Raw genomic sequence first — 26,569 nt, 5'->3', positions numbered from 1 at the left:
GCCGCAACCCCAGAGTTGAATCTTTGTACTTTTGTCCATTTACTGTATTTATTTCCCCTGATTTGAACTATAAAATGGAGTCAAAATGAGAGTACCCCTAAACATTTTATTTTTTAGAACAAAAGCACTGGTAGGATGACTTCATGTACTTAAGCAAGGGCAGATCCTGGGATGCAGCTTACCCATTTCTAACTAGGCATTTCTTTACAAATCCATCATTTTTCAAATGGTGGAAATAACATTAGCCAGCATAGCCTTTTTACTGCCTGACTGGGGGGGGGGGGAGCAAATTAAGCCCTAGAGCATGGGTAGGCAACCTAAGGCCCGGGGGCTGCATCTGGCCCAGTCGCCTTCTAAATCCGGCCTGCGGACGGTTTGGGAATCAGTGTGTTTTTACATGAGTTGAATGTGTCCTTTTATTTAAAATGCATCTCTGGGTTATTTGTGGGGCATAGGAATTCATTCATTCCCCCCCCCCAAAAAAAAGAATATAGTCCTGCCCCCCACAAGATCTGAGGGACAGTGGACCGGCCCCCCTGCTGAAAGTTTGCTGACTCCTGCCCTAGAGAGCTAGTTGCCTTCTCCTCCCCCATACAGCCACGTAGTTTGCCTATTGATCTCCATCTCACCTGACCAGCCTCCCCCTAAACTGCAAAATTTTGCAGCAGGGTTTTTTCGTTTTTGCCTGAAAAAGAATGTTATAACACACCAGAGATGACATACTCAGCTTTTTTAAAAAAAAAATATTTTCACCTCTCTTCTATGAATGAAAACTCACTCATTTTTAGACCACAGTGTTTGGAGCAGCAAGACCTTTGTTTGCACTGAAATGTCCAGGAACATGCCACAAAATCTTAGCAAGATTTACAGGAGTGATATTTTCCTGAAAGGAAGAAAGAGTGAGAATATATAATTGATTGACTAAGGGGTTAATAGCTGTCACCCATGAATAGTCTACAAGTGGTATTTGAAAAAGTAGGGAAAGAGGTGCAAGTGCTGTATATCTGAAGAACTATAATGTTATTTACATAATGGCTTGTGTTCATTTAATGGCCTTGGCTTGTATTGTTTGAAGTCCATTGTATTCTTCTTCTGCCTCATATGCGTCTCTGTCAATAATTGCTTTTACTTTTGCTAAATTGTGTCCCTGTGATTTTGTCTTCTGTTACCCAAAATCTCTTGGACATCTGATACTTGAAGATACTGGCTTTCACATTTAAAACATACAGTCTTTCAAGGGAGCCCACTGGACGTGCTGAAAAATGATCCCAATCCTGTTGTAGAGATGACAGTCCATTGTGAAATTATCTCCGCCATGTGCGCAGTTCCTTAATTCGCTCGCTAGATGGAGATCAAAAGCAACATAAATGATATCCCCCTCCTTCTTTCCCTCAGTCACCCAGCAGAAAATGAAAACGTATCGACTACATCCTTTGCCAAGCATTTAAACTTTTTCTTTCCACTTCCAGAAAGATTAATCTTTTCCCCCCACAATCCTTTTGGCGATTAAGCTAGGAAGGGAAGGTTTGGAGGGATGGTGAACTGTTAAATCGTTACATGCTATTGTTACAGCAATTATCGTGCTGTTTATTTTACAGCACAAAGGAAGCCATTTCTCTCCCTTTCGTTATCAGCTGACCATAATAAAGCGACCCATAAGTGCGGGATAAAATTAGATTGTTACTCTTGTAACAGAGGAATTCATCTATAGCAGCAAGGCCAAACTGTATATTGGAAGCTATGAGTGCTTCCCAAGGCAGTTAAGAGAGCAACTCTTGGTTGGCTTATCTCCTTTTACAAGGTTCTCTCTCTTTCTCTTATCAGAACCTGGAACCAAGGATATGGAAGCAGCAAAACCAGGGCAGAAAAGTTTTATAGTTGTTGCAGTAGCAGCCTGGGCTATGGGGAGATGGACAGTCTTGGGGTATCGTGATTCTCAGATACATGATGATAAAGGTAAAGGGATCCCTGACCATTAGGTCCAGTCGTGACCAACTCTGGGGTTACGGTGCTCATCTTGCTTTATTGGCCAAAGGAGCTTGCGTACAGCTTCCAGGTCATGTGGCCAGCATGACTAAGCCACTTCTGGTGAACCAGAGCAGCGCAAGGAAACGCTGTTTACCTTCCCGCCAGAGTGGTACCTATTTATCTACTTACACTTTGACGTGCTTTCGAACTGCTAGGTTGGCAGGAGCAGGGACCGAGCAACGGGAGTTCACCCCGTTGCGGGGATTTGAACTGCCAACCTTCTGATCGACAAGTCCTAGGCTCTGTGGTTTAACCCACAGCGCCACCCGCGTCCCTTATACATGAAGATATTTACTATGTAAATACCTCCTTAGCTTTCAGAATTCCTGAATTATAACTACATATGTGAAAAGGGATTTGCCCTATCTTTGGCTAACCTTCCTTGCTTACTTGTAGGCTTGCTGGGAAGGAACTGTTGTAGAAAACATAGGAAGAGCTGCTTTTTCATATAATTGTGGAGTTGGAAGAAACCACGAGGGTCATCTAGTCCAACCCCTGCTTTTCGGCAGGCATCCTTCCCTGGGTTCAAGGGTTGAACCAGACACCTTCTGCATGCAAAGCAGATGTCCACCACTGAGCTATGGCCTTCCCTCAATCTGTGTTAAAACGGATAACCAAAAGTGGTCCTTTATGCAACTCACCTAGCAATAGATTTCTCTGCTCATTTCATCAGTCAGGTGACTTCAAAATTAGATGGTCGTTGGCTGGGGTTTGTACTTGTTACCAATTGGGTAATAATATACATTAGCAGTAAGACAATTATGGGCTACCCTTTTGGGCCACAAACAGTGCTGATTTGCCAAGATGCATTTTTGAATCTAAACGATTCTGGGAACTTTGCATTGCATTTTAACTTACTACATTTGGGTTATCTTGTTTGCTGTTGTGGGGGTTTTTTTGTGAGTCACATTGTACTGGCCATTGCGCACAAACAATAAAAATCTGTCTGGCTGACTCATAAACTTTATATGGTAATATTTCACAGGAACTCTTCACAGTTCCAGAGTTGGTTCCAGCACTTTGAAAGCTGTCAGAGCTAAACAAATCTTTAAGTAGTAGTAGTAGTATCAGTCACTGGAACTGTTACATATATATATATATATATATATATATATATATATATATATATGTGCTTTCGTAGATTTTCACGGGTACAGGAATGCAGGTTTTGGTGTCCTCGGGTGTCTTCCCGTGTAAAAGTTGGGGTGTCTAGGCGACGTTTCGACGAGGTCTCACTCGTCATCTTCAGGCTGGTGCTTTCGGCTTCTTGTTACTGGAACAGAGCGGGATCTCAATGTTTGAGTTCCTATAAATACTGTAGAGGGGGTGTGGTGTCTAGCCTCCAATGTTCTGGGCAGAGAGGAAGTTCCCAGGCTAGTGTGCCTTTTCTTCTTTTGTTCCTTAATTACTTGAGAGATACCTTGAGTGATTTCTTGAGTGATATCCTGAGTACCACTAGTGGTACTCAGGATATCACTCAAGAAATCACTCAAGGTATCTCTCAAGTAATTAAGGAACAAAAGAAGAAAAGGCACACTAGCCTGGGAACTTCCTCTCTGCCCAGAACATTGGAGGCTAGACACCACACCCCCTCTACAGTATTTATAGGAACTCAAACATTGAGATCCCGCTCTGTTCCAGTAACAAGAAGCCGAAAGCACCAGCCTGAAGATGACGAGTGAGACCTCGTCGAAACGTCGCCTAGACACCCCAACTTTTACACGGGAAGACACCCGAGGACACCAAAACCTGCATATATATATATATATATATATATATTTCCTGCTGGAAAAGATGAGAAAATGAAATGGAGCAGTTTTACAATGTAGCTATTTATTTCGTATTGACTGTAGTTCATAAAAAAATAACAACAAGTTTTTATACACTTGGAAACACCAGCCTAGCATGTCTTCACAGCACATGTAACATGGAGCTCAGTAGGGCAGGGCAACATTTTTTTAAAAAACTTTTAAAATTCAAAATTAAAACAAAACATATTACCCAGAAATATATCATCCTTATTCCCACCCCCATTTTTTCCTCCCTCCCCCCACACAAATCCCCCCCCCCCCGGCTTCCCTCAGTTCCAGTCTTTGATTTCTCTAAGAATGCTGTTTTCTGCATGTTACACAGTTGTATAGATCCTCAAACTATTTAGCTGATTATCATCAATAAAAAAAGTTTGTGAATGTTTATTCAAAGCCAGCCAAGGAGTCCGGTTTGCTTTGTTGCGTCTTCAAATACTTTGTCAAGGGTTCCCATTCATCTTTAAAGTCACAGTTATCCTTGTCCCGTAGCTTATATGTCAATTTTGCCAGTTCTGCATAGTCCATCAATTTTTCTTGCCATGATTCTTTAGTTGGGGTTTCTTCAGTCTTCCATCCTTGTGCTATTAGAACTCTTGCGGCCATTGTCGCATACATGAAGATGTTTTTCAGCTTTTTTGGCAGGTCTTTCCCTACAATCCCTAACAAAAATGCTTCAGGTTTTTAAACAAATGTTAAATGGAACATTTTCTTCAATTCATTGTATATCATTTCCCAATTTTTTTTAATTACATTACAATCCCACCACATATGATAAAATGTCCCTTCCTTTTCCTTACACTTCCACCATATATTTGAACTAGTTGTGTACATTTTCCCTAACTGCACTGTTGTCGTGTACCATATGTACATCATCTTCATGTAATTCTCCTTCAGTAGGGAACAATCTGTAAATTTTAAATCAGTTTTCCATAATTTTTCCCAATCTTCCATCATAATGTTGTGACCTACATCTTGTACCCATTTAATCATAACTGATTTTACCTCTTCATCTTTCGTCTCCCATTCTAATAATATGCTGTATGTGGCCTTCAGTAATTTCACTTTCCCTTCGATCACTTCCATTTAAAAGCTAGATCGTGTGTAACTGAATCCTTTCTTGCTGTCTTCTTTATGTGTTTCATATAGTTGTCGATAATGCAACCAACTTTTAACCGATAATTAATACGGTGGCAGGGCACAACCGCAACAGGAGTAATGGAATAATTTTATGCAATAATCTTGACAATGGGGATCTCAAAACATCATTGACTGATGCGTTCTGTGCAGCAGAGCATCACTGTGCTATTGGAGGAGCATTTTGCCCCTTGATTCTGGATGCGTTCACACCCGCCTTTGCAAACAGCAGTATTTTAATAATGATAATAATAATAATAATAATTTATTTATTTATACCCACCCATCTGGCTGGGTTTCCCCAGCCACTCTGGGCGGCTTCCAGCAAAATATTAAAAATACATTAAAACATCAAATATTAAAAGCTTCCCTAAACAGGGCTGCCTTCAGATGTCTTCTAAAAGTCAGATAGTTGTTTATTTCCTTGACATCTGATGGGAGGGCGTTCCACAGGGCGGGCGCCACTACCAAGAAGGCCCTCTGCCTGGTTCCCTGTAACCTCACATCTCGCAGCGAGGGAACCTCCAGAAAGCCCTTGGAGCTGGACCTCAGTGTCCGGGCAGTATTTTACTCCCATATTGTCTTCAGAAGGAGAATACGTCACTCCAGCACTGTTCGCCTTTGAGCAAAGAGCAACTATCTGTTGTCATAAGAGAACTTGGCTCATACTGTTCTCCCCTATCATCGGTGCCCAGGAACGCCAAAGCAATTTCACTCTACCACTGAACCACTCGTATTGTCCAAAATAGCAAGGGAGGTCACAGTACTTTTGTCTCAAAATACTGTGGGCCACTGAGGACACGATTCTGCACCTGTATGTATGTACAGCTGTGGCACCCGTAATGGAACCGGGCATGCTAAATACAACCACCGGTTTGCTAAAAGACACACGAGAAAGTCACAAGAAGACTGGCACACTGTGGCACGAGAGGCCACTGGAATGGAAGCCGTAATGAATGGCCAGGGCAGCTCCAAACCCCAGAGCCAGGCAAGGAATTTCAGTTCCTCATCTGAAGCTTTGACAAACTTATTCTACATATCAAATTCCCATTACTTGGCAGAGTCTTGGGCTGCATTATTATAGATGGTGAAAGGCGTCCAATGTAATGCCCGTGGAAAGGCTTTTGTAAGCCATTAAGCCCGATACCTTTTAGGTTTCTGAATTTCTGAAACATGGAAGAACAAGCAGAATTAAACACCTTTCTTTGCTGTTACCTCTCTCTGCCATGTCATTCATTTCACCCCTGTCAAAACCCTAGTGATAGTATAGCTGCTATATTAAGGCATGGCTTCCTGCATCAGAATTACACAAAACTGTCAGAACGTTATGAACAGCTAGCTTAAAAAAAGGGGGGGGGGAGAATGAGCCTAACGTTCATTCTAGGTGTGAAAGTAAACTAAAATAATTTAGGGCGAAGCTAGCTGCTACTTGTACATTAGCGATATTTGCTGCCGTCGGGGAATGCACCCGGACTACTAAGCAGTAGAGAAGATTAATATGCCATCTTCCTAATTCAGTTTGGTATGCATCTGATGGTGTAGAAGAACAACGCTTCTGATTCACAGGTATTTCCATAAAAGTAATAATGCAGCAATGTAAAACTGAATGTGTATACAGTATAATAAGATGTAAGAAATTGTGCTTGCTTGTGACAACTGTTTGGTATGTATCCTGGAGTCATGGGAGCAGGAGACCTTATTGTAACCACAGTATCTCAAAGGAAGGAATCATTTGGTTTCAGGTCCAGAGACCGAAGTGATTTCTCATGATTTTAATTTTAACACCATTCTAATTCTCAACGTGTGCTTATAGATGCCTGCGTTCTTAACTTTCCACATCTGTCTTGTTAATGCTATATTCTTCTCAGGCCGGGGCAGATATAAGGAAAATCTAAACCCACAAAGTATAAATACAGTTAGTTTCAGAAATACAAGTGATGGCATTTAAAAAAACAGCAACAACTATTTAACATTTTGATATATTGAATATTATTAGATTTAATAATCAGGACTATGGTAATTGCAACTTGCGTTGTGGTAATGAATATTGACACATGACTCACAAGTGTACTGAATTTAATTAACACTAATAGAACGGATTGAATAATAGGAGGATTAACATCTGTTAGAGAGCCAAAACAGCGAGATTTATAGCTCTTTGAATAAATATTGGCCTCTAGAATATGAGGTCAATAAATCTTATGTCTGACCTTCTCTTAAACTGGCACCTGAATCCATATAGAGGACTCTGTAAGTGTTTGTGAAGTTCAGCTCCCCACCTCCTTTACTTCTCCCTGTTTGAAAAATCAGTGAGAAGATTAGGAGTCTCCTTACTGATTACAAAACAGAAGCACCCTAGCCCTTTCCTTCAAAAATCAGATTTTTCAAGCAAGATTACTAAATTGACAGGGGGGAATCAGCATAAAGAAACATTATTAAAAATGACCCTACTCAGATGTGACACTAAGCCATGGTCTTCATCTCCATTTCCCTTCTTTCCACCACCTCATATGTGGTGATTAAAGAGTTCCCAACCCTAGTTTAGGAGCAAACCATAGTTTGCTGTTTCATCCAAACTTATGTGTGCAATAATTTGCCTGCAAACCGATTGTTATGTACTGAGTTGAATAGGATCCAAAATGCAGCAGTCTGATTGGTCCGCAGGAGCCATCCAATCCAACTCCGGGTGGAAGTGAATCCACAATCTGATTGGCCTACAGGAGAATCCCAGAATTAGCCAATCACATGGGGGCCATTGTGTAAATAATTTATATAAGGCAGACATTTTGGGGGAACTTCCATTCCTCACTACTATGAGCTGAATAAAGAGCATGAAATCCACACTCGACTCCGAGTATATTTCACCCTGGACCAGAACCTATGTACTCTGCATGCAAGGGGAGCCTGAGTGTGATGGGCTGGGAATCCGATTCAGAGGCTGAACCGGAGGAATCCCAGCCTGCACAGGAGTCCCCGCCTCCAGGGCCGGCTGAACTGGGGCAGGGCCTTGATTCTGAAGCGCCTGCACCTGTGCCGGAGCCTCTGGAGCAGGCACCAGGTGATTCCACTCTAGCTCCAGAGGTGATTAAGTACACAGTGCCTACAGGTGCGCCTCTCCCGGCCCTGCCAGAGGAAGGAGAGTCTCCCCCTGGGTCCAGTAACTCCCCAGCCTCTCCTCAACTGCAGAGGCTTAGGGCAGAGAGGCGGAGGGAACTGGTTTCTCCCGGGAGGAGTGCTCACTTTAAGGCCAAGAGAGGCGGGTCTCCTGGGGGCCGGGACCACCCCTGGCCTCAGAGCAGATAAAGGCCAGTCAGCCCGGTCCCAGGTTGTGGGAGCAACGTCGTTGAGTACCTGCTCCTGCCCGGACCCAGACCCGACCCTCCAGTATTCCTGTCCCCGCCTGACTCCTGCTTCGTACCTCACCCCGCTCCGTGTGAACTGTTTCCAGGCTAGTGCCCCAGGGCCGGACTTTGACTACGCCAAAGGTAACCTCCCCCCCCCGGGACCAGCACACTGAGGCTCATGACTATAATTCTAAACCTTGATTTCATGTGATACCAGCACCCAATATTATTATGGTTACTAATTTGTTCTTTAATTCACTGTAGATAGCTTGCACTCCTCTCCAGCAAATAGACTGGCATGGGATTCTGGACTAGCTGTGCTCTAAATCACCATGTTTTGGGGGACCTTCCACTGTAATAGTGGAAATAGTTTGCGAGACACTTCAGCTCGGTTGTAATTTTTCTCTGTTTCTCGACTTCTTCTACCCTCTAAGCTGGCTCTCCACTGGTTTCGAGACTTTTGTATTAAGCAGCGTATTAAAATGTGACATGTGGAAACCACTAAACACACAGCTGGAAAACACTGTTTGAAAATTGACTCTGAATAAAGCTCACAGCATTTTATTAATTTTGCTATAAAGAGCAGCATCTATACAGAGGGAGCACGTAATGTGGCAGATTGTGACCCTGTGCTCACTTTTTAAAGCATTGGTTGCGGTTACGATAAGGCTGAAAGGCCAGAAATTCTTCATGGTGCATCCACCACAACAAATTATTACAGCATCATTTGTTTCTGATTGTGACTACGCCAACAAAACATTCCTGTCTGAAGAAGAGTACGCAGTGGTTAAAACTTTTTTAAAAAGAAATTATTTTAAGGACCATAAATACAGTCAGGTCCAGTCATGGAGTTGCGGCGCTCATCTCGCTTTACTGGCCGAGGGAGCCATTGTACAGCTTCCGGGTCATGTGGCCAGCATGACTTAAGACGCTTCTGGCGAACCAGAGCAGTGCACGGAAACGCCGTTTACCTTCCCGCTGGAGTGGTACCTATTTATCTACTTGCACTTTGACGTGCTTTCGAACTGCTAGGTGGGTAGGAGCTGGGACTGAGCAATGGGAGCTCACCCCGTTGTGGGAATTTGAACTGCCAACCTTCTGATCGACAAGCCCTGGGCTCTCTGGTTTAGACCACAGCGCCACCCGCGTCCCTAATAACCATAACAAAAAATTCAGGATCCATATTCTCATCACTGTGTGTCCTCCCCCCTCATTTGTAAAATGCAATAATAATAATAAAGATGTCCGTTTACATTAGCAGATATCTAAAGCCCCTGCAAACTGTTTCCACTGTTAATTCCCTTGGGCTTTCTGGAAAAAGTGAAGAGACTCTAGATTTAAAATTTCTGAATTAATGTGCTGTAAGGTGAACTCTTAACTCTGCTTAAAATATTAATCAGTAATTAATCAATGGTGAAGGCTTATTGCTATTCATTTTTAATTATAATATTTGGATTGGGATGTTCTCACATAACAAAGGTTACTACTCTTTTGCGTTTTAGGGCAAGCATTAATTTTAAAGTTTTTATTGGAGCAGTTGTAAAATATTTAATGAGAACCATATAACTGCATTTAATAAAATTGTTTATTGGCAATATAGCTATAAAGAGAATTAGAATTCCAACTGGTGAACAGCTTTTGCCTTTTAGCAAAGAAAGAAAGAAAGAAAGAAAGAAAGAGCAGAAATATTCTGTGGACATTGGATATGGTTATTTTCTCTTAATTTAGAACTTATTCTAATGTAATGTTTGATATTCTCAGGAAGATTTTATTGGGGAAAAGTGGGGGAAATTACACTGCGATGATCTACACAGCTTTTGCAGGGCTAATCCTAAAAACACATGGCAGCTAGAATTATGAAACTGACATGAGACTATCCCAGGAAAATATGCATAGATAACCTCTCATTTAAAAAAATGTGAATGCTCCTGGGATCACCTAAAAAAGGCATATTGTGAGAAATACCTGTGTTAAGAACTCTTTTGGATCTTAAGCTGCCAACAAACCATAGAATCGTAGAATTGCAGAGTTGGAAAGGAATCATCTAGTTCAGTGTTTTTCAACCTTTTTTGGGCAAAGGCACACTTGTTTCATGAAAAAAATCATGAGGCACACCACCATTAGAAAATGTTTAATATTTTTTTCTTTAATGGCAAACAAAAACGCTGCGGACCGTTCTCTGCTCAGCGAGGATCGATCTGCTGATCCCCGCTGAGCTGGCGGATGACAGCTCCGCCTCCGCACTGTGTGCGGAGAGGGAGATGTCAGAGCCCCGCTGCTCTCTATGGGGAATCGGATGAGAGCGGACTGCCTGCCGATCCCATCCGATCTGATCCCCACCCAGGACAGATGGAAAATAGGGTGGACACAGTCCGGCGCCCGCCTAGTGGGCGAAAATTTGACTTTTTTTTAAAAAAAATCTTTCGAATTTTTCAATTTTTCCCACTGCACGCCAGGCAACATCTCACGGCGCACTAGTGTGCTGCGGAACAGTGGTTGAAAAACACTGATCAAGTTGAAAGTGTCATCTAGTCGCCGTCTCCCCTGCAATGTAGAAATCACAGCTAAATAAACCCTGAGAGATGGCTAACCAATCTCTGTTTCAAAGCGGGTCATTCCATGTCACTTCAAAGAGGTCTTGTCACCCTCTGTCTCGGATATTGATGAAATTTGGTGTACACCCTTCCCTTATGGTTGAAAGAAACCCCCTTAAATTTCCCCCCTCTATCTCACACGGTTTTCATTTTATAGCACTTCGAAGTTTTGTTAAATCTGCATTGTCTATCCCTCTTGAGACCCCTGGCACAAGATATGCTTGTGCATTTTAATTTTTTTCCTCCAAAACCAATGATCAGATCTCTTTGAAAGTTTACACAGAGCTCAATAAAATGATGAGGATTTCAAAAGGGGGGGGGGATACACCAGCACTCAAAAGATTTTATAAATGCCTAAAAAAATTATAAATGCACTTGTAGCCTAGTTTTTTTGGTGGAAAAACTAGGTTTAGAAAACCTGATTTACAGCGTGTCAGATTGCTTACTGGGGCAAGACAGTTTAAGACAGTTTAAGCATGTTGCACTGATCCTGGTCCAACTATGCTGGCTGCCCGTTGGTTTCCAGGCCCAACCCAAAGTGCTGTTTCTGACCTATAAAGCCTTAAATGGCTCAGGAACACAATACCTCATGGACTGCCACCGCCCAACCTCTCCCCATATGAACCGACCCAGACCCTGTGATCATCATTGTGTGCATCCTCCATGAGAGTTATGGGGCAACACAAAAACGGGGTCTCTTTTGTGGTGGCTACCCATTTGTGGAATGCTCTTCCTGGGGAGGCTGGCCTGGTGCCTTCATTACATATCTTTAGGCATCAGGCAAAGACATTTCTCTTTAACCAGGCCTTTGGCTGATTAACATTCTATATCATGTTAAATGTGTCTGTGGAAGTGGAAGTTACTGGTTTGTTCTTGTTCTTGTTTTTATTATGTACTTTGTGTTCTCATTTTGTATTTTTACGCTGTGATCATAGTCTAACCCCCTTCAGTGCATAAATCTCAACATGTGGTCCCCCATCCAATTTGAAACCATACCAGACCCAGCTTTGCTTTGCAAATGTGCTAGCAGTTTACAAATATAATAAATAATATATATATATATATATATATATATATATATATAGTCATTAAAGAAAACACTCACAGTTTACCACTGTTTAGAAAACATCAGGCAGCCTCCCCACCTTCTCATGCTTACAGGAAAGCCCAAGTGAGGATGCAATGAGGTTTTCCAGAAATGTGGGCACCTAGGGAGGCTGCATAACGTAGACCTTTGGAAAGATGCTTTGGAGAATGAAAGGAAGGACATTCCGAAACATCCCCTGCCACCTTGAAAGTGAAATAAGCAATATACCTTGCCCATGAACTTTCTGCAAAATGTTATCCTGTCTTTCATGATATTTCAGATGTTCTTTTCTCATAAATTGATAGAGAATGATAAGGGGGAAAAATATATGCAAGAGAAATTTTCAGTACAGCCTTGGTCCGTACATGACTGCTACATGCAAGTTACTTGCAATAATATCTGCTTGGCTCAATAATCAGAGATGGGAAAGACCGATTTTAAACAACCCCGAGAAAGGCATAGAAATAAAGAACATGGATAATAGATTTTTGAAATAGAGGTTTCCCCTAATTCTTTTTAATGAGGTTGTTTGGCCATGCAGCACTGTATATTTTGCTGATTCTTTTACTTTCCTTGGAGTTGATCTGAAGGTCATTGCAATGATTTTGTGCTAAACCATATACAAGAGTTTGGGCTTTCTTAAATGTTAATGCTTCCCTTTTGATCTACCTAAAACTATCATTATAACTCTTTAATCCCTACTGCAATGCAAATCTGGAGGTTGCTACACATGCTAGCTCAGATAACGGTAATATTCAGTGTGAATAATAGGGTGCCGTTCCAAATCTCTCATGAGACATTTATTTTTCTACAGTACTGTACAACTCTCTCTCTCTCTCCTTTTAATAGCCAATCATCAAATACTGCATCCTTTCCCACTGAACGTACATTTGTACTGTGATTTTTTTTTGTTCCCCTAGAGGAAGAGAGCAACAAAAAACAAAACTCACCCCAGTGCACACAAACTATGAAAAGATCTTCAAAATATTCTTTTGAGATGACTTGCTGCAATTTCTTTACTCTGGGGGGCGGGGGAATCACTTTGCAGGAGGTTGGGGGCTGTTCTCTGAACAATATTTTAATGACATGCTTTATAGATGAGTATTAAGTAAATGACCTGGTTGTGTGTAAACAAATAACTATAAATAGATATTGATATAGATGTTAACACCGTGGCTCTTGTACTTTTGATAAGACCAACCAGGACTCACTACAATGATAAGGATAACTTCTGCTAATTAATAGACCACCTTTAGTTTTAATTTTCCGTGCTCTTAGTGACCTTCATACTTTGTATTTGCAAGGATTGATATTAGGCAGGCAATTTTCTTCTACATTGTTAAATACTTTCTTGTTTAATTTTGCCCCATTAGGCTAATACATTTTTAACAAGCAATTTTATTTTATTCGGTACATTTAAAAAGAAAAATCTGGTTTTACTTGGCTTTTGATCAGTGTTAACTTGCTTTTGACATGAGATGTTTATCAGTGTTTTTAATGTTTATTTTTATGTAAACCGCTTAGACGTTATGAGTGACTAAAAAGGTAAAGGTAAAGGTACCCCTGCCCGTACGGGCCAGTCTTGACAGACTCTGGGGTTGTGCGCCCATCTCACTCAAGAGGCCAGGGGCCAGCGCTGTCCGAAGACACTTCCGGGTCACGTGGCCAGTGTGACATCGCTGCTCTGGCGAGCCAGAGCTGCACACGGAAACGCCGTTTACCTCCCCACTAGAAAGCGGTCTATTTATCTACTTGCACCCGAGGGTGCTTTCGAACTGCTAGGTTGGCAGGCGCTGGGACCGAGCAACGGGAGCGCACCCCGCCGCGGGGATTCGAACCGCCGACCTTTCGATCGGCAAGCCCTAGGCGCTGAGGCTTTTACCCACAGCGCCACTCATATTATAGGAAGAGTGATTGTGGCATGAAAACCAGTGTGTGGAAGAAGTAGATAGAGGTTAGAGCTTGTATTCAAGCTCCTCCTCCACGCAGAAGGAGATGTTGGCCAGTAGCTAATATCTACACCATGGGTAAGCAAACTAAGGCCTGGCGGCTGGATCTGGCCCAGTCGCCTTCTAAATCCGGCCTGCGGAACGTCTGGGAATCAGCGTGTTTTTACATGAGTAGAATGTGTGCTTTTATTTACAATGCATCTCTGGGTTATTTGTGGGGCATAGGAATTCATTCATTATTTTTTTAAAAAATATAGTCCAGCCCCCCACAAGGTCTGAGGGACAGTGGACTGGACCCCTGCTGAAAAAGTTTGCTGACCCCTGATCTACACACCTTCTTTTCTGCATGTAGCAGGAGAAGGGAGCAAGCCCCCTCTTGCCCAATTGCCTCTGTCAATCTCCATCAGTTGGACGCCATCTGTGTGCAGCAAGGAGCCTTCTCTACTTTGCAGGCTCGCTTTGTAAGCCTGGAGGACCGTGGTTCTAAAATGCACAGGCTCCCTCCTCTACCTGCAGTCATCTCATGGGGGCCGGACAAGAGGGTCATGCCAGCAGGGTAGCAAGATCTCTCTTCTCCTCCTTGGGACGACTAAAAGAATGCTTGAAGCAGCCTTGTCTCCAAGCTTTATTTACTTGGAAGAGCAATTATATCCTTCTAAACGTGTGTGGGATGCGGGTGGCGCCGTGGGTTAAACCACAGAACCTAGGACTTGCCGATCGGAAGGTCAGCGGTTCGAATCCCCGCGACGGGGTGAGCTCCCGTTGCTCGGTCCCTGCTCCTGCCAACCTAGCAGTTCGAAAGCACGTCAAAGTGCAAGTAGATAAATAGATACCACTCTGGCGGGAAGGTAAGCGGCGTTTCTGTGCGCTGCTCTGGTTCGCCAGAAGCGGCTTAGTCATGCTGGCCACATGACCCGGAAGCTGTACGCCGGCTCCCGCAGCCAATAAAGCGAGATGAGCGCCACAACCCCAGTCGGTCATGACTGGACCTAACGGTCAGGGATCCCTTCACCTTTAAATGTGGTTGTGCGAGGGGTGTTACTGGTTTGCTCGAGTTTTAATCTTTGTTTTGTGTTTTTATGCTGCGGAACACCAACGAGATCTTCTTCTTCTTTTATTTACCATTATTTATTATCATCTTCGTGTTTTCATTATGTATTTTGTGTTTTTAATCTTGTATCTTTATGCTGAGATCTACGCATGAAAAGCGGTATACAAATCAAATAGATAAAGAGCATGAAAGAAGCTACTTCCACATGTGCTTCCCAGAGCTTTCTTCAGAAAGAACTGGAAGCACATATATATGACAGAGATGCCACCAGAATTTGAACCTTCCGTAGCCAAGCCCAGCACAATGTTCATTATATCTACAAATGAGGAAAAAGCTTCATAACTTCTTAAAAGCTGTTTAAACAAGTTGTTTTAAAACCATTAGTTCCATGTCATCGGTTAAGCTTTGAGGACTGGGAAGGATCCATAGCTCAGTAGTAGAGCACATGTGAATTTAGTCCCTGGTATCTGTAATAGTCTCCTGCCAACCTAGCAGTTCGAAAGCACGTCAAAGTGCAAGTAGATAAATAGGTACCACTCTGGTGGGAAGGTAAACGGCGTTTCCGTGCGCTGCTCTGGTTCGCCAGAAGCGGCTTTGTCATGCTGGCCACATGACCCAGAAGCTGTATGCCGGCTCCCTCGACCAGTAAAGTGAGATGAGCACCGTAACCCCAGAGTCGGCCACGACTGGACCTAATGGTCAGGGGTCCCTTTACCCTTACCTTTATCTGTAATAGTCAAGCTAGGGAGGTCTTCTGCTCCCAGAAAGCACTGGGCTGCTTGATCTTATTCCATATATACAGAACACATTGAGACTCATTGGTGCACCGAATGGGGCTTTGCTAATTTCCTTTCCTTTCCCAAGCCCTACTCCTGACTTTTGGCAGCTGCTTTTGGGCCCCACAGGAGAATACAGCAGGATGGGCGCTCCTACTCAGCCCTAGCGTTTCACAACCTGGATTTCCTACATAGTTTTTGTTTATCTAATCGCAGTATTTCTCAAGTCTGCTTTCGGGTTTCATGGCCGCAATTCCCCATATCGTAGCTGACAGAGACCAATGACACTTGACTGGTCATCTGGCTTATGTGCCTGGTGGTGAAGTCAATGAGGTGAACCTGCCATCTTTGGAATTATGACTAAACATGTCCAAGCCAGAAACGCCCCCCCCCCAAATAAATGAAACGGGTAGGGCAAATACGGAGGCATCTGTTTCTTCCTCTTCATAATATCCAGTAGCTCTGAGGAATGTGGAAGCGGCTACAATTATTTTGACAAATGCCTTTATCTCTCCATTTTGTTGTACGATGCAGCGCAAGGGAAACTCTGGTGCATTCATGCGCAGCAATAATTTATTAGTGGTTTAGGGATGTGGGCCCAGAACAAATTCTAGACAAAAGAAAAACATGTTTGGGTTTTTACAGACTGCTTTGGCAAAAGGACCAAAGCTGCAATTGGGAGTGCCAACATTTGGTATTTCGTTTATCCCAGTCGGGGTGACAGCTGACAAATGACCTGGGTTTGGTTTTAATTACCGCTGGAGATGAGGGGAAAAAAGCCTTTGCATTCATCTGCAACCAATTTCACAATACAAAGCAATAAACAAGCAAAGTATTTGTGGCATTTCACTGATTTTTATTTTTTTTAACGCCAGTAAATGAAGGGTGCAGTTTTAACACTGTGAAACAATGGCCTGTTTTGGGTTTGTGATGAGTTCCTAGGACTGAAATCAAGACCTATTATTTGGTATTTTGAACCTGATTCTCTAATGTGTTCTGGGGGCTGCAGCTCTTTCTGAAACCATGCTGCCCTTCATTTCAGTTAAATTTATCTCTCTTTAAAAAAAAGTATTCAGAAGTTATTAACGGAATCTGCTCTCCTTTCAGCCATGTGAGAATGATGACTCGTGAAAGGGAGTGGGTAACTGAATTTTGCTGACACATGATGGTAGTGGTATTATGGGTTGCATTTCAGCATAGAAAAGCCAATGGCAGGAATTCCCACATATGATCGATTTGCAGAATGTGCAGCAGGGATGGAGAATCTGTGGCCCTCCAGATGTGGCTAGACTCCCAAGTCCCATCATCCCTGCCACTTGGCCATGCTGGCTGAGGGTGACCAGAGTCCAGCCACGCTATCCACAAAACATACTGTACAAAGTCAGAATTATCCACAGAATGGCAATGCTAATCATGGAAAAAGTCATTACTTCTAGAAAGCCATTGTCTGCACAGACATGCACCTTCCCCAACCCAAATGTGCAGGTGTTTTGAACTACAGCTCCCATCATGCCCCCTGCCAGCTAGAGGGCATGAGGTTGCCATGGTTTAGCAGTGTCAATCGCCACATTTAAATTACATCCTCACACACTGAAAGACACAATGCAAGCAAAGCACAAATATGTTGTTGTTGTTGTTTATCTGGCTGAGTTTCCCCAGCCACTGAGGGCAGCTCCCAGTCGAGTGTTAAAAACAATACAGCATTAAATATTAAAAACTTCCCTAAACAGGGCTGCCTTCAGATGTCTTTTAAAAATAGGATAGCTGCTTATTTCCTTGACAATGGGAGGGCATTCCACAGGGTAAGTGCCACTACTGAGAAGGCCCTCTGTCTGGTTCCCTGTAACCTCACTTCTCGCAGTGAGGGAACTGCCAGAAGGCCCTCGGAGCTGGACCTCAGTGTCCGGGCAGAACGATGGGGGAGGAGACGCTCCTTCAGATATACTGGACCAAGGCCATTTAGGGCTTTAAAGGTTACCACCAACACTTCGAATTGTGCTGTGTATATGTGTAATATCACTTTCCTGAAGACATCCTGAGCAAGGCAAAGCCCAGAAATCTAAAGAGGATGCCTTTTTTTTTTTTTTTTTTTTTTTTTTACAGACCCTCAGAGGTCAATGAAAGCTCAGGAAATGCAAGAAATCATTTGCGGATTTCATTGACCCATTTACTACAGGATTTGTTTCGGTGTTTTTGTCTTGGACTTGGGAATGTCCTTATGATTGGCATCTATCCACAGTCTGTTTCACAACTGCAAAGTCTGCTATGAGATCATAGAATCATAGAATTGTAGAGTTGGAAGAAACCCCAAGGATTATCTGACACCTTGCAAGGCAGGAATCTCAGCTACAGCATCCATGACAGGTGGCCATCCAACCTCTGCTTAAAAACCTCCAAGGAAGGAGAGTCCACAACCTCCTGAGGGAGACCGTTCCACTGTCAAACAGCTCTTACCGTCAGAAAGTTTTACCTGATGTTTAGTCAGAATCGGCTTTCTTGGAGCTTGAAGCCATTGGTTTGAAGTCCTACCTTCTAGAGCAGGAGAAAACAAGCTTGCTCTTTCTTCCATGTGAGGTAAGAGCAGGCTTCCTCAACCTTTGCCCTCCAAATGTTTTGAGACTACAATTCCCATCATCCCTGATCACTGGTCCTGCTAGATAGGGATCATGGGAGTTGTAGGCCAAAAACATCTGGAGGGCCGAGGTGGAGGAAGCCTGGGTCAGAGACTTGGGTATTTTAGTGACAGCCTCCAGAACTTGTAAGCTCTCAAACACAATGGTTAAAAATCATGTTACAGAGCCTACAATTTTTGAATCACATTATTGATATATATATTGAGAGAGAAAACCCAATGCATGCAACAAGTGAATAGTACGAGAACCCATACAAGTAACACTGACACACACTAAGTAGAATAGTAGAAGCATAACCACCTGACCCCCCGCCACTCCCTCTCTCCCTTTCCCCCCTTTTTCCTTCTTCTTAATTGTTTAAACCAATTCATAAACCAAGAACTCATACACTGTCCACTAATAATGAAACGTGTTGTAGATATTTTTCCACATTTATTTTGCTATTTTTGTGATATACAAATGACATTGGGGAGGGACAAAGCATAAGACTGAGGAAAGCCAAGTAATACTTTTTCATTGCTCTTATGTAAAAACATAAATAAATACTGGCAATCTCCCAAACATTTCCATCTTTTCACTTTGCAAAGTTCCCGAGCACATCCTACAAGATGAGCATTTATCTATCACTGTTCCTCCTGAGAATCTCACTAAGCCACAGGGTTGTCCTCAAGCAGTAAAGTGAATATTGGCATGTAGGCCAGCAAAATGTCCCCAAATTCAAATTAATATAAGCTTCTGCTCCAAAATAGGTCAAGAATAAATTACTGTTCCTGGACCTAGGTCAAGTAGGTCACTAGGCCAAGTTCCTATAAATTTCAAAACAAGAACACGGGGAAGAAACTAACTAAGCCACTTCAATTTTTACATGGCTTTTATTTAAAGTACTGCAGTATTTAGGTTGTGCAACAACATTGCTTTATGCAAATCCCCATTCTTCTGTATAGGAACATCTTTTACGAAGAAAGCAAGCTATTGATGAGATTATGTACTGAGCAGCAACATTATGAACATGTCTGGGATAAAACACAAAAACAAGGTTTAGGTTACATTCATCATCTGAAGAGAGAATGTTATAGCTATTCTTACTCCTTTTGGAGGTGTAGCTTACCAGTTCAAACAGCCCGGTGACACATCTGGCTGCACAGAAAAATGGTAGGAAAATTCTTTTTCCAGTCTGGTGAATTTTTCTACAAGGCTGGTTAAGGGGGCGAAAGGAATTCCATTAGGTATCAACAATTCTAATTATCATTTTCACTTGTCCATATATTTTCCAAATTTATCCCTAGTTCTTTTGCAACACATGTCTTATTAACAATATCTGCTTTCTCTCTCTCTCGTATTTTTCCTTACTTTTGAAATTGAAATGAATATTCGGGCCGTATATCACATTCTGTATTTTGTGTTCATTGATTCGTGCTTGTGTCATGTTGTGATGTGTAATTAATATCCAGAGAGTGGGTTGGCCTATAATAAAAAAGCAGGACTTACCGCAAAAGCAAATAGAAATGAGCAGAGGCAGGTTCAGGTGAAAACATGCCATCTTTTGAATCTAACATTGATTTCAAGCCAACATTCACTTGCACATTAGATATTAAAATAGCGAGGGATGTGTGTACAATATGATAGGTTGGGAAATATATTGAGTAATTTTCTGACATTTATATTAAAATTAATTACCTGGGTTTTATCAAGTGAAGTGTTTCTTTGTTGCAGGAGAAATAATGCTATTAAGTAAAGGTAGGCATCATCATATTTATCGTATCGATCGATCGGCAGATTCTGACACTGCCTTTTTGAGGTTGAGCAAATGAGTTTCAAAATCAGAACGCAGTATATTTGCTCATAGGAAGGAGCCCAGAGCAGGTTGAATGGAGGCTGTATTTTTTAAGGTTATATGGCATGTATTTATTTTCTAAATAAGTACTTGTCAGGCCAAGATTTCCAGCATAGTCTGGGAAGACCTAGATGTGGCTACTCTTGGGTGAATTTCTGTGCTATGATTATTCGTGGAACACCTATGTTATCAACAACATGCCTGAGATCACATGCTGAAGCTGCAATCCTAAAAGCACACTCACTTGGAAGTGTCACCAACAAACTCCGTATCCTCTGAGTAAACCTGAACATGTGTAAGATGGCGCTACATGTCATTTTGGACTTAATTTGCAAAATGGAAGAGGCTGTGTCCTCTCCTTTCATGAAATCCTTCCTCCTTATCAGAAATATTTATATCTGAAGGTTGTGCCACGAAGAGAGAAAGGTTTGAGTGTATCAGAAGAATTTACCACCAGCTTGTTGCCTTCGTAAAGTGAATTGGGTTGCGTGTGTAAACCTAGTGAAGAACAAGGGAGAGGTTGAGTTATATACTAGTTTTAGTTTGTGGGGCGTTGTATCCAGTGGAATGGGTGTTCACCATGTCGCAAGACACTAGACAGGAACAAAGACTTGTGGGAAATAGGCGAAACCCTCAGTTTTTCCTCCTATCTAGATGCAGACAGTCCATTCCTCCCAGCTCTCCTGACTCACCTAAGTTTTTTACTAGTTTCTGAACCCTCCTTTTTTTCTTTAGATTTCCCTTATTCCCGTTTTAGTTTTACAGTTCTTTGTCTGCGCGTTGTGTTTCCCCCCACAAACAAACAAACCCCTTCATTTGCTCTCTACGTTTGGTCGTTCTGCTTATTTGCCACCCTTCTTTTATTCCTTAGTTGTTTACTTCCATTGATAAATTCTCCAGAACCGCTGCCCTTGCCGCAGTGCCAACAGCCGTTCCCGCCTTCAGGAGTGCCAGCCCTCTGTTGGCGCGCTCTTTTTCTTTCCCTCAGTGGTTGCCACCATTTTTCTGGGGTCACAACTGTATTTATTTATTTCGTTTTGGTGTGTGTGCTACTTGTGTGACTGCTGGTGTGGCATTCGCATTCTCTTGCTCTGATTTAAAAATGACTTGGCCACCTCCTCCTGGTTCGCTGTTTTAACACGGGCAACGGAGCGAGCATTCCTATTACATTTGCCTTTGAAATTGAGCCCTGAGTGCCTCCCGGTTTGCTTTGGCGGTGACGGAGTGCCTGCCCTCATCCTTATCCTCTTGGTTGGTAGCTGTGACGGGGAGTGTGTGTCTAACTTCTGTTTCCCCCCACTGCTGGTCCATGGTGTGGCAATCGGAGTTGAGTGATTTGGCACGAGGCTTTTGCCCCCTTATTCTTCTGGTCCACGGAGTGGCAAACGGAGACTTTTGGGTCTGAATTTCTATAATCCTCCTCCCGGTCCATGGTGTGACAAAAGGAGTTGAGTATTTATTTGGTGAAAATCAGAGGCTGTGTATGTGTGTGCCTCTTTGCCGTTTTAATGGCCGCCTTGGAGGAAAACTGACTCTTTGTATCCTTTCACCCGTCTACCTTAGGGGTTAAAGTTTCCAAAGCAACCTTAGGGAGGTGGATTAAGGCCTATATTTTCATGGCTTTACGATTCCCTTAAATTACCCCGTCCATCTCATGTTCTGGCGCATGTTGGACATTTGTAGGGCAGCCACCTGGTCGTCATCTTCCACCTTTACCAGACATTACAAATTGGACCAGCTGTCCTCAGCTGAGGCAGCCTATGGCTGTACAGTGCTCCAGCAGGCATCATAGTCAGCGTATTGCAGAGATGGGACCCGCCCAAATTGGTGACTCCACTATGGAATGTCCCATTCCATGGGTTACGACACCCAACTCCCAAAACTACACTTCTTGTAAGGCCAGTTGTTCTTTTTCATTGACACACGCACACAAAAATCTAAAGCAGCATTGCTTGTTTTGAAGTGAGATTGTATCAGGGAACAGAATCTAACCCTTGTAGTTCTCATTTAAAAGTGATACATTTTAATCCAACATTTCTTTCTCGATACATTAACTAATGGAGTAGCTTGTGTGTATTCTTTTGACTGAGAAAAACAAAGGTAATAACAAAATAAGCGGTGCGCCAGAAATTTCGTTATTCTATTTTTATTTGCATTTTCAAAAACGGGAACAGAGCATATTTAACCCCCTACCCTACCCCTATCCCACTTACAACTTCATACCAAATACAGCATGTATACATATACCATATGACTGCCCTTCCACACTTCCCCTGATTCCTTTGCTTTTGTACTACTCCGCATAATCCACATCTTTTTAATCATCCAGTTTGTTATCTATTAAATACTCCATCTATTTCAACTCTGGTGGATTTACTAGAGACCTGCTAAGCTATGCATTTCTCTATACTGGTTCTTAAAATATTCAATAAACATGCATTCCTCCTTATATTCCTTATCTTTGTTTTCTCTTATCCTGTTCATCAGACCAGCCAGTTCAGCATATTCAAACATTTTACACCGCCATCCTTCCTTAGTGGGCACTGTACTCGTTCTCCACCTTGGTGCCAATAAGCTTCTACCTGCTCATTGCAAAATTGTCATTTTCTGCCAGTGACAATGCAGATCCACAGTGAACTATTTTGAGTTTTGTAACGTAATGGCTCGGGTATTAAACAGTGAGCGCCTCTTGCTTTTGAACATGTATGCTACCACCCATAAAGAGGCACCATGTATATTTTATCGTGCTTGTTTTATCATGTTAATTTTAGCTGCTTTGTTGCATTTCCCCCCTCTCCCTTTATCTAAACCATAGTTTTTAATTCTGCTAACTGATATGAGGCATGATCCTGCCAATGTGTTGTTGTGCGCACATCTCCCTGTGTGGGAAGGAGGTCTGTTTCTGGGCTCACCAGCCAGTCAGGATGTGTTTGTGGGACAGAATTCCATATGTAGAAGCAATGTGGAAGGGGGAGATTTGGTGGAGCAAACAAGCAGAGCCTAAGGTTTTTAAGGAGGCCAGTACAAACTTGCAGGTTCTTATCAAACCAAGCATATGTAAGGTTTGATATATATACGTGGATTCGTAAACGGCGTTTCCGTGCGCTGCTCTGGTTCACCAGAAGCGGCTTAGTCATGCTGGCCACATGTCTCAGAAGCTGTACCCCAGCTCCTTCGGCCAGTAAAGCGAGATGAGCGCAGCAACCCCAGAGTCGGTCACGACTGGACCTAATGGTCAGGGGTCCCTTTACCTTGAGAGCCAGTGTGGTGTAGTGGTTAAGAGCGGTAGTCTCGTAATCTGGGGAACTGGGTTCGTGTCTCCGCTCCTCCACATGCAGCTGCTGGGTGACCTTGGACCAGTCACACTTCTCTGAAGTCTCAGCCTCACTCACCTCACAGAGTGTTTGTTGTGGGGAAGGGAAAGGAGAATGTTAGCCGCTTTGAGACTCCTTCGGGTAGTGATAAAGCGGGATATCAAATCCAAACTCTTCTTCTTTTTCTTCCCTGTGAACCACCCTGAGACCTCCAGGTACAGGGCGGTATATAAATTCAGTAATTAATTCTCCCCCTTTTTATTTCATTTTCTTTTAAAGGATTTTGACCCTTTCTTGCCTACTTGAGTCCCTTTGCAGACTGCCATCCTTAATATATGACTTCCTTCCTTCCTTCAGGTTGCACCCATCATTAAAGAGAGATTGATGAAGAAAGGCAGCATGATGTTGGGCTACCAGCCGCATCGTGGCAAAGTCAACTTCTTCCGCCAGGTGATTATCAGCCCCCAGGTGAGCCGAGAGGACATGGACTTCCTGCTCGACGAGATTGACTCACTAGGCAAAGACTTGTAGTTGACGCTTCACAGCGCTAGGCTTTCCTTAGTTGTGCAGAGTTTACAGCATTGTCGCCCAACCTGTGGCCTTCCAAAATGTTGCTGGACTACAACTCCCACAATCTACGACCATTGGCCATGCTGACCGGGGCTGGTCAGAGATGGGGTCCGACAATATCTGGAAGGCCAAAGGTTAGCCACCCCCCCTACCCAATTTTCTGAGAGTAAGCCTCCTTGAACTCTAGGGGACTGACCTTTGAGTAGACATGTCTAGGGTTGTACTGTAAGAATGTTTGCGACATGAATGGTATTAGACCACGTAATCCATAGATAAATGCCCAGCTGGCTGAAGCCACTGCCAGGAACGCCTGGAGAAGTGGTGGTCAATTCTTTGTAGCCTTGCTTGTAATAAAGAGCCGGTGCTTTTCAAAACTAGACATTTTGTGTCTAACATTGATATGTCATTGGCTAATAACTGAATGCTAAAAATGGGCCCCCATTAACTGCTAACATATATTGTTATAAATTAGTTAAAGTGAATGGAGTTAAGCCATCACTGTAGTAGGGCCAGGTTTAGATCAGTAGGTATTAAGTAAAAAAGTACTTTTATATGCATTGTGAAGATTAGATGTTCAGGATTGGTGGGCTCTACTTATGCAAGAGTTTTCTTCTTCTTCTTATGAACTAGGAAATTAAGTGTTGTGCACTAATTACCATCCACCATTTTTTCCTGGAAGCATCCAAAATGTTACATACAAAATACTGGGTTGGGGCAAGACTAAGTTAATTTTACTTAGGTACCATTAAAATGGAGGGGAAAGTGGGTGATGATTTCAATGGGATCTAAGTTCATCAAGTGTGATTTAGTCTGAATCCATCCTGTTGTAATTTACACGTCATTCTTTTCTCTTTTTATCTTGGGTCAGAGGGATTGTACGCAGTTTCTAAGACAGTTTGTATTAAATTTCTACTGCTAAAACATCAGCAAGGTATTTCTTAAGCATTTTAGAGGCCCATTGAAGTTAAATAAATTCCACATGTGTATGTGTGTGTATATATCTCCTAGAGTTGTATTTTTTTATGCTGTGTGGCTGTTTAAGGTAAGAATTACTGTATTGATTCATCCACTGGTGTGTTTCTAAAGATGTAAAAACTATCAAATTTCACTTGAGCAGAGTATAAATGGAGGGATTACACTAAAAAAATAATATAGGTGTGTAATAAGTTGAAATTTGTCCATAATATTTAGAGACATAGTTTTACAGTAAAATACTTTTTGTGAAGCTGAAAAGACCCATACTAGGTTTAATCCATTCTATTTAATTTGTTTATTACAGTGTGTTTTAACCAATTGCTTTGTAATTCATGGTCTTGTTCTTCCATTGCTGTATGTAGAAGTTTTGCTATATTTGCAGGCATGGTGTAATGATTAATTTATTAGAGATCTGTATTTTACCTTCTTCTGTGAGATCTATGTGATGATACGTGTAGTGCATAACAAATTGCCTAGAAGTGCTTTTGTGCAGCACATGATGTGCAAAATATGTGTGTTCCTAGTTGAATCTTTGAATAAAAAGGCATTGATAACTCTTAAAAACCAATCCAGACTATTTCTTCTTTAAAAAAAAATAAAAATGGAGCTTGAATACTTGTTAAAGAGGGACCTCACGTATCTCTCAGCTTCCCAGAACTAGTTTTAGGCCTGAGTAAGCCCCGGGGGAAGTTTCCATCTGATGGACCGCTTCTTACCATTTAATTATTAAATCAATTTATATATACTGCCCTGGGGTGCTGGTGGTGAGCCTGCTGTTCTCGCTTACCTACTCAGAAGCTATTTTGTTGTCTTGTTTTGCAGTCCCCACTCAGGCAGGAAGCTCAATGAGTTGTTGTGATGATAAAACGGGGAGATGGTAGACCATGTTTTCCACCTTGAGCTCCTCGCAGGAAAGGTGGGATGGAAATATATCAACAAATTCTGCTCAGTCCCTTTGTCAGCTGGCTTTCCGTCATTCACTGCAGGGGAGAGAGTGCATTCTTCACCCCTTGGTTGTACCTCCATTTAAATGTCTGGAACAGTCCTTACGGACAAGCATGGATGCTCTATACCCACAGTTCAGATTTTGCGTGCTTCCAAGGAATTGCTATGCCTGCTTTTGCTGCCCTTTCTGTTGCCAGACTTTAACCCACCAACATGTAGTCCTATGAGCAAGGGAATGATGTGTAGCTTAAAAGGTAAAGGACCACGGTTACGTCCAGTCAAAGGTGACAATGGGGTTGCTGTGCTCATCTCGCTTTCAGGCCGAGGGAGCCGGCGTTTGTCCACAGACAGCTTTCCGGGTCATGTGGCTAGCATGACTAAACCACTTCTGGCAAAACGGAAACCAGAGCACACAGAAACACCATTTACCTTCCCACTGCAGTGGTACCTATTTATCTACTTGCACTGGCGTGCTTTCGAACTGCTAGGTTGGCAGGAGCTGGGACCGAGGATTGGGAGCTCACCCC

The 26,569-nt window shown here is 42.6% G+C and overlaps 1 protein-coding gene and 1 long non-coding RNA gene across 5 annotated transcripts in view; one reads left to right on the top strand and one right to left on the bottom strand.

The window, feature by feature from the left end:
• GADL1 (glutamate decarboxylase like 1) overlaps positions 1-25,665 on the top strand; it is a gene marked incomplete at its 5' end in the record, with an annotated part of 98,161 nt that extends 72,496 nt beyond the window's left edge. For all 4 annotated transcript variants that reach the window (XM_083705880.1, XM_083705881.1, XM_083705879.1 and 1 more), the window contains one exon: positions 23,910-25,665. In XM_083705880.1, the coding sequence (XP_083562006.1) occupies positions 23,910-24,083 (174 nt within the window). In that variant the 3' untranslated portion in view covers positions 24,084-25,665. The remainder of the gene's footprint in view (positions 1-23,909) is intronic.
• LOC310828534 overlaps positions 1-26,569 on the bottom strand; it is a 76,563-nt gene that overhangs the window by 41,951 nt on the left and 8,043 nt on the right. The window lies entirely within an intron of this gene.

Source organism: Podarcis gaigeae (assembly GCF_964106915.1).
Source record: "Podarcis gaigeae genome assembly, chromosome: 12".
In the NCBI taxonomy this organism is placed as follows: domain Eukaryota; kingdom Metazoa; phylum Chordata; class Lepidosauria; order Squamata; family Lacertidae; genus Podarcis; species Podarcis gaigeae.
The sequence above is the reverse complement of the archived record's forward strand: the minus strand, read 5'-3'. Positions and strand labels throughout refer to the sequence as shown.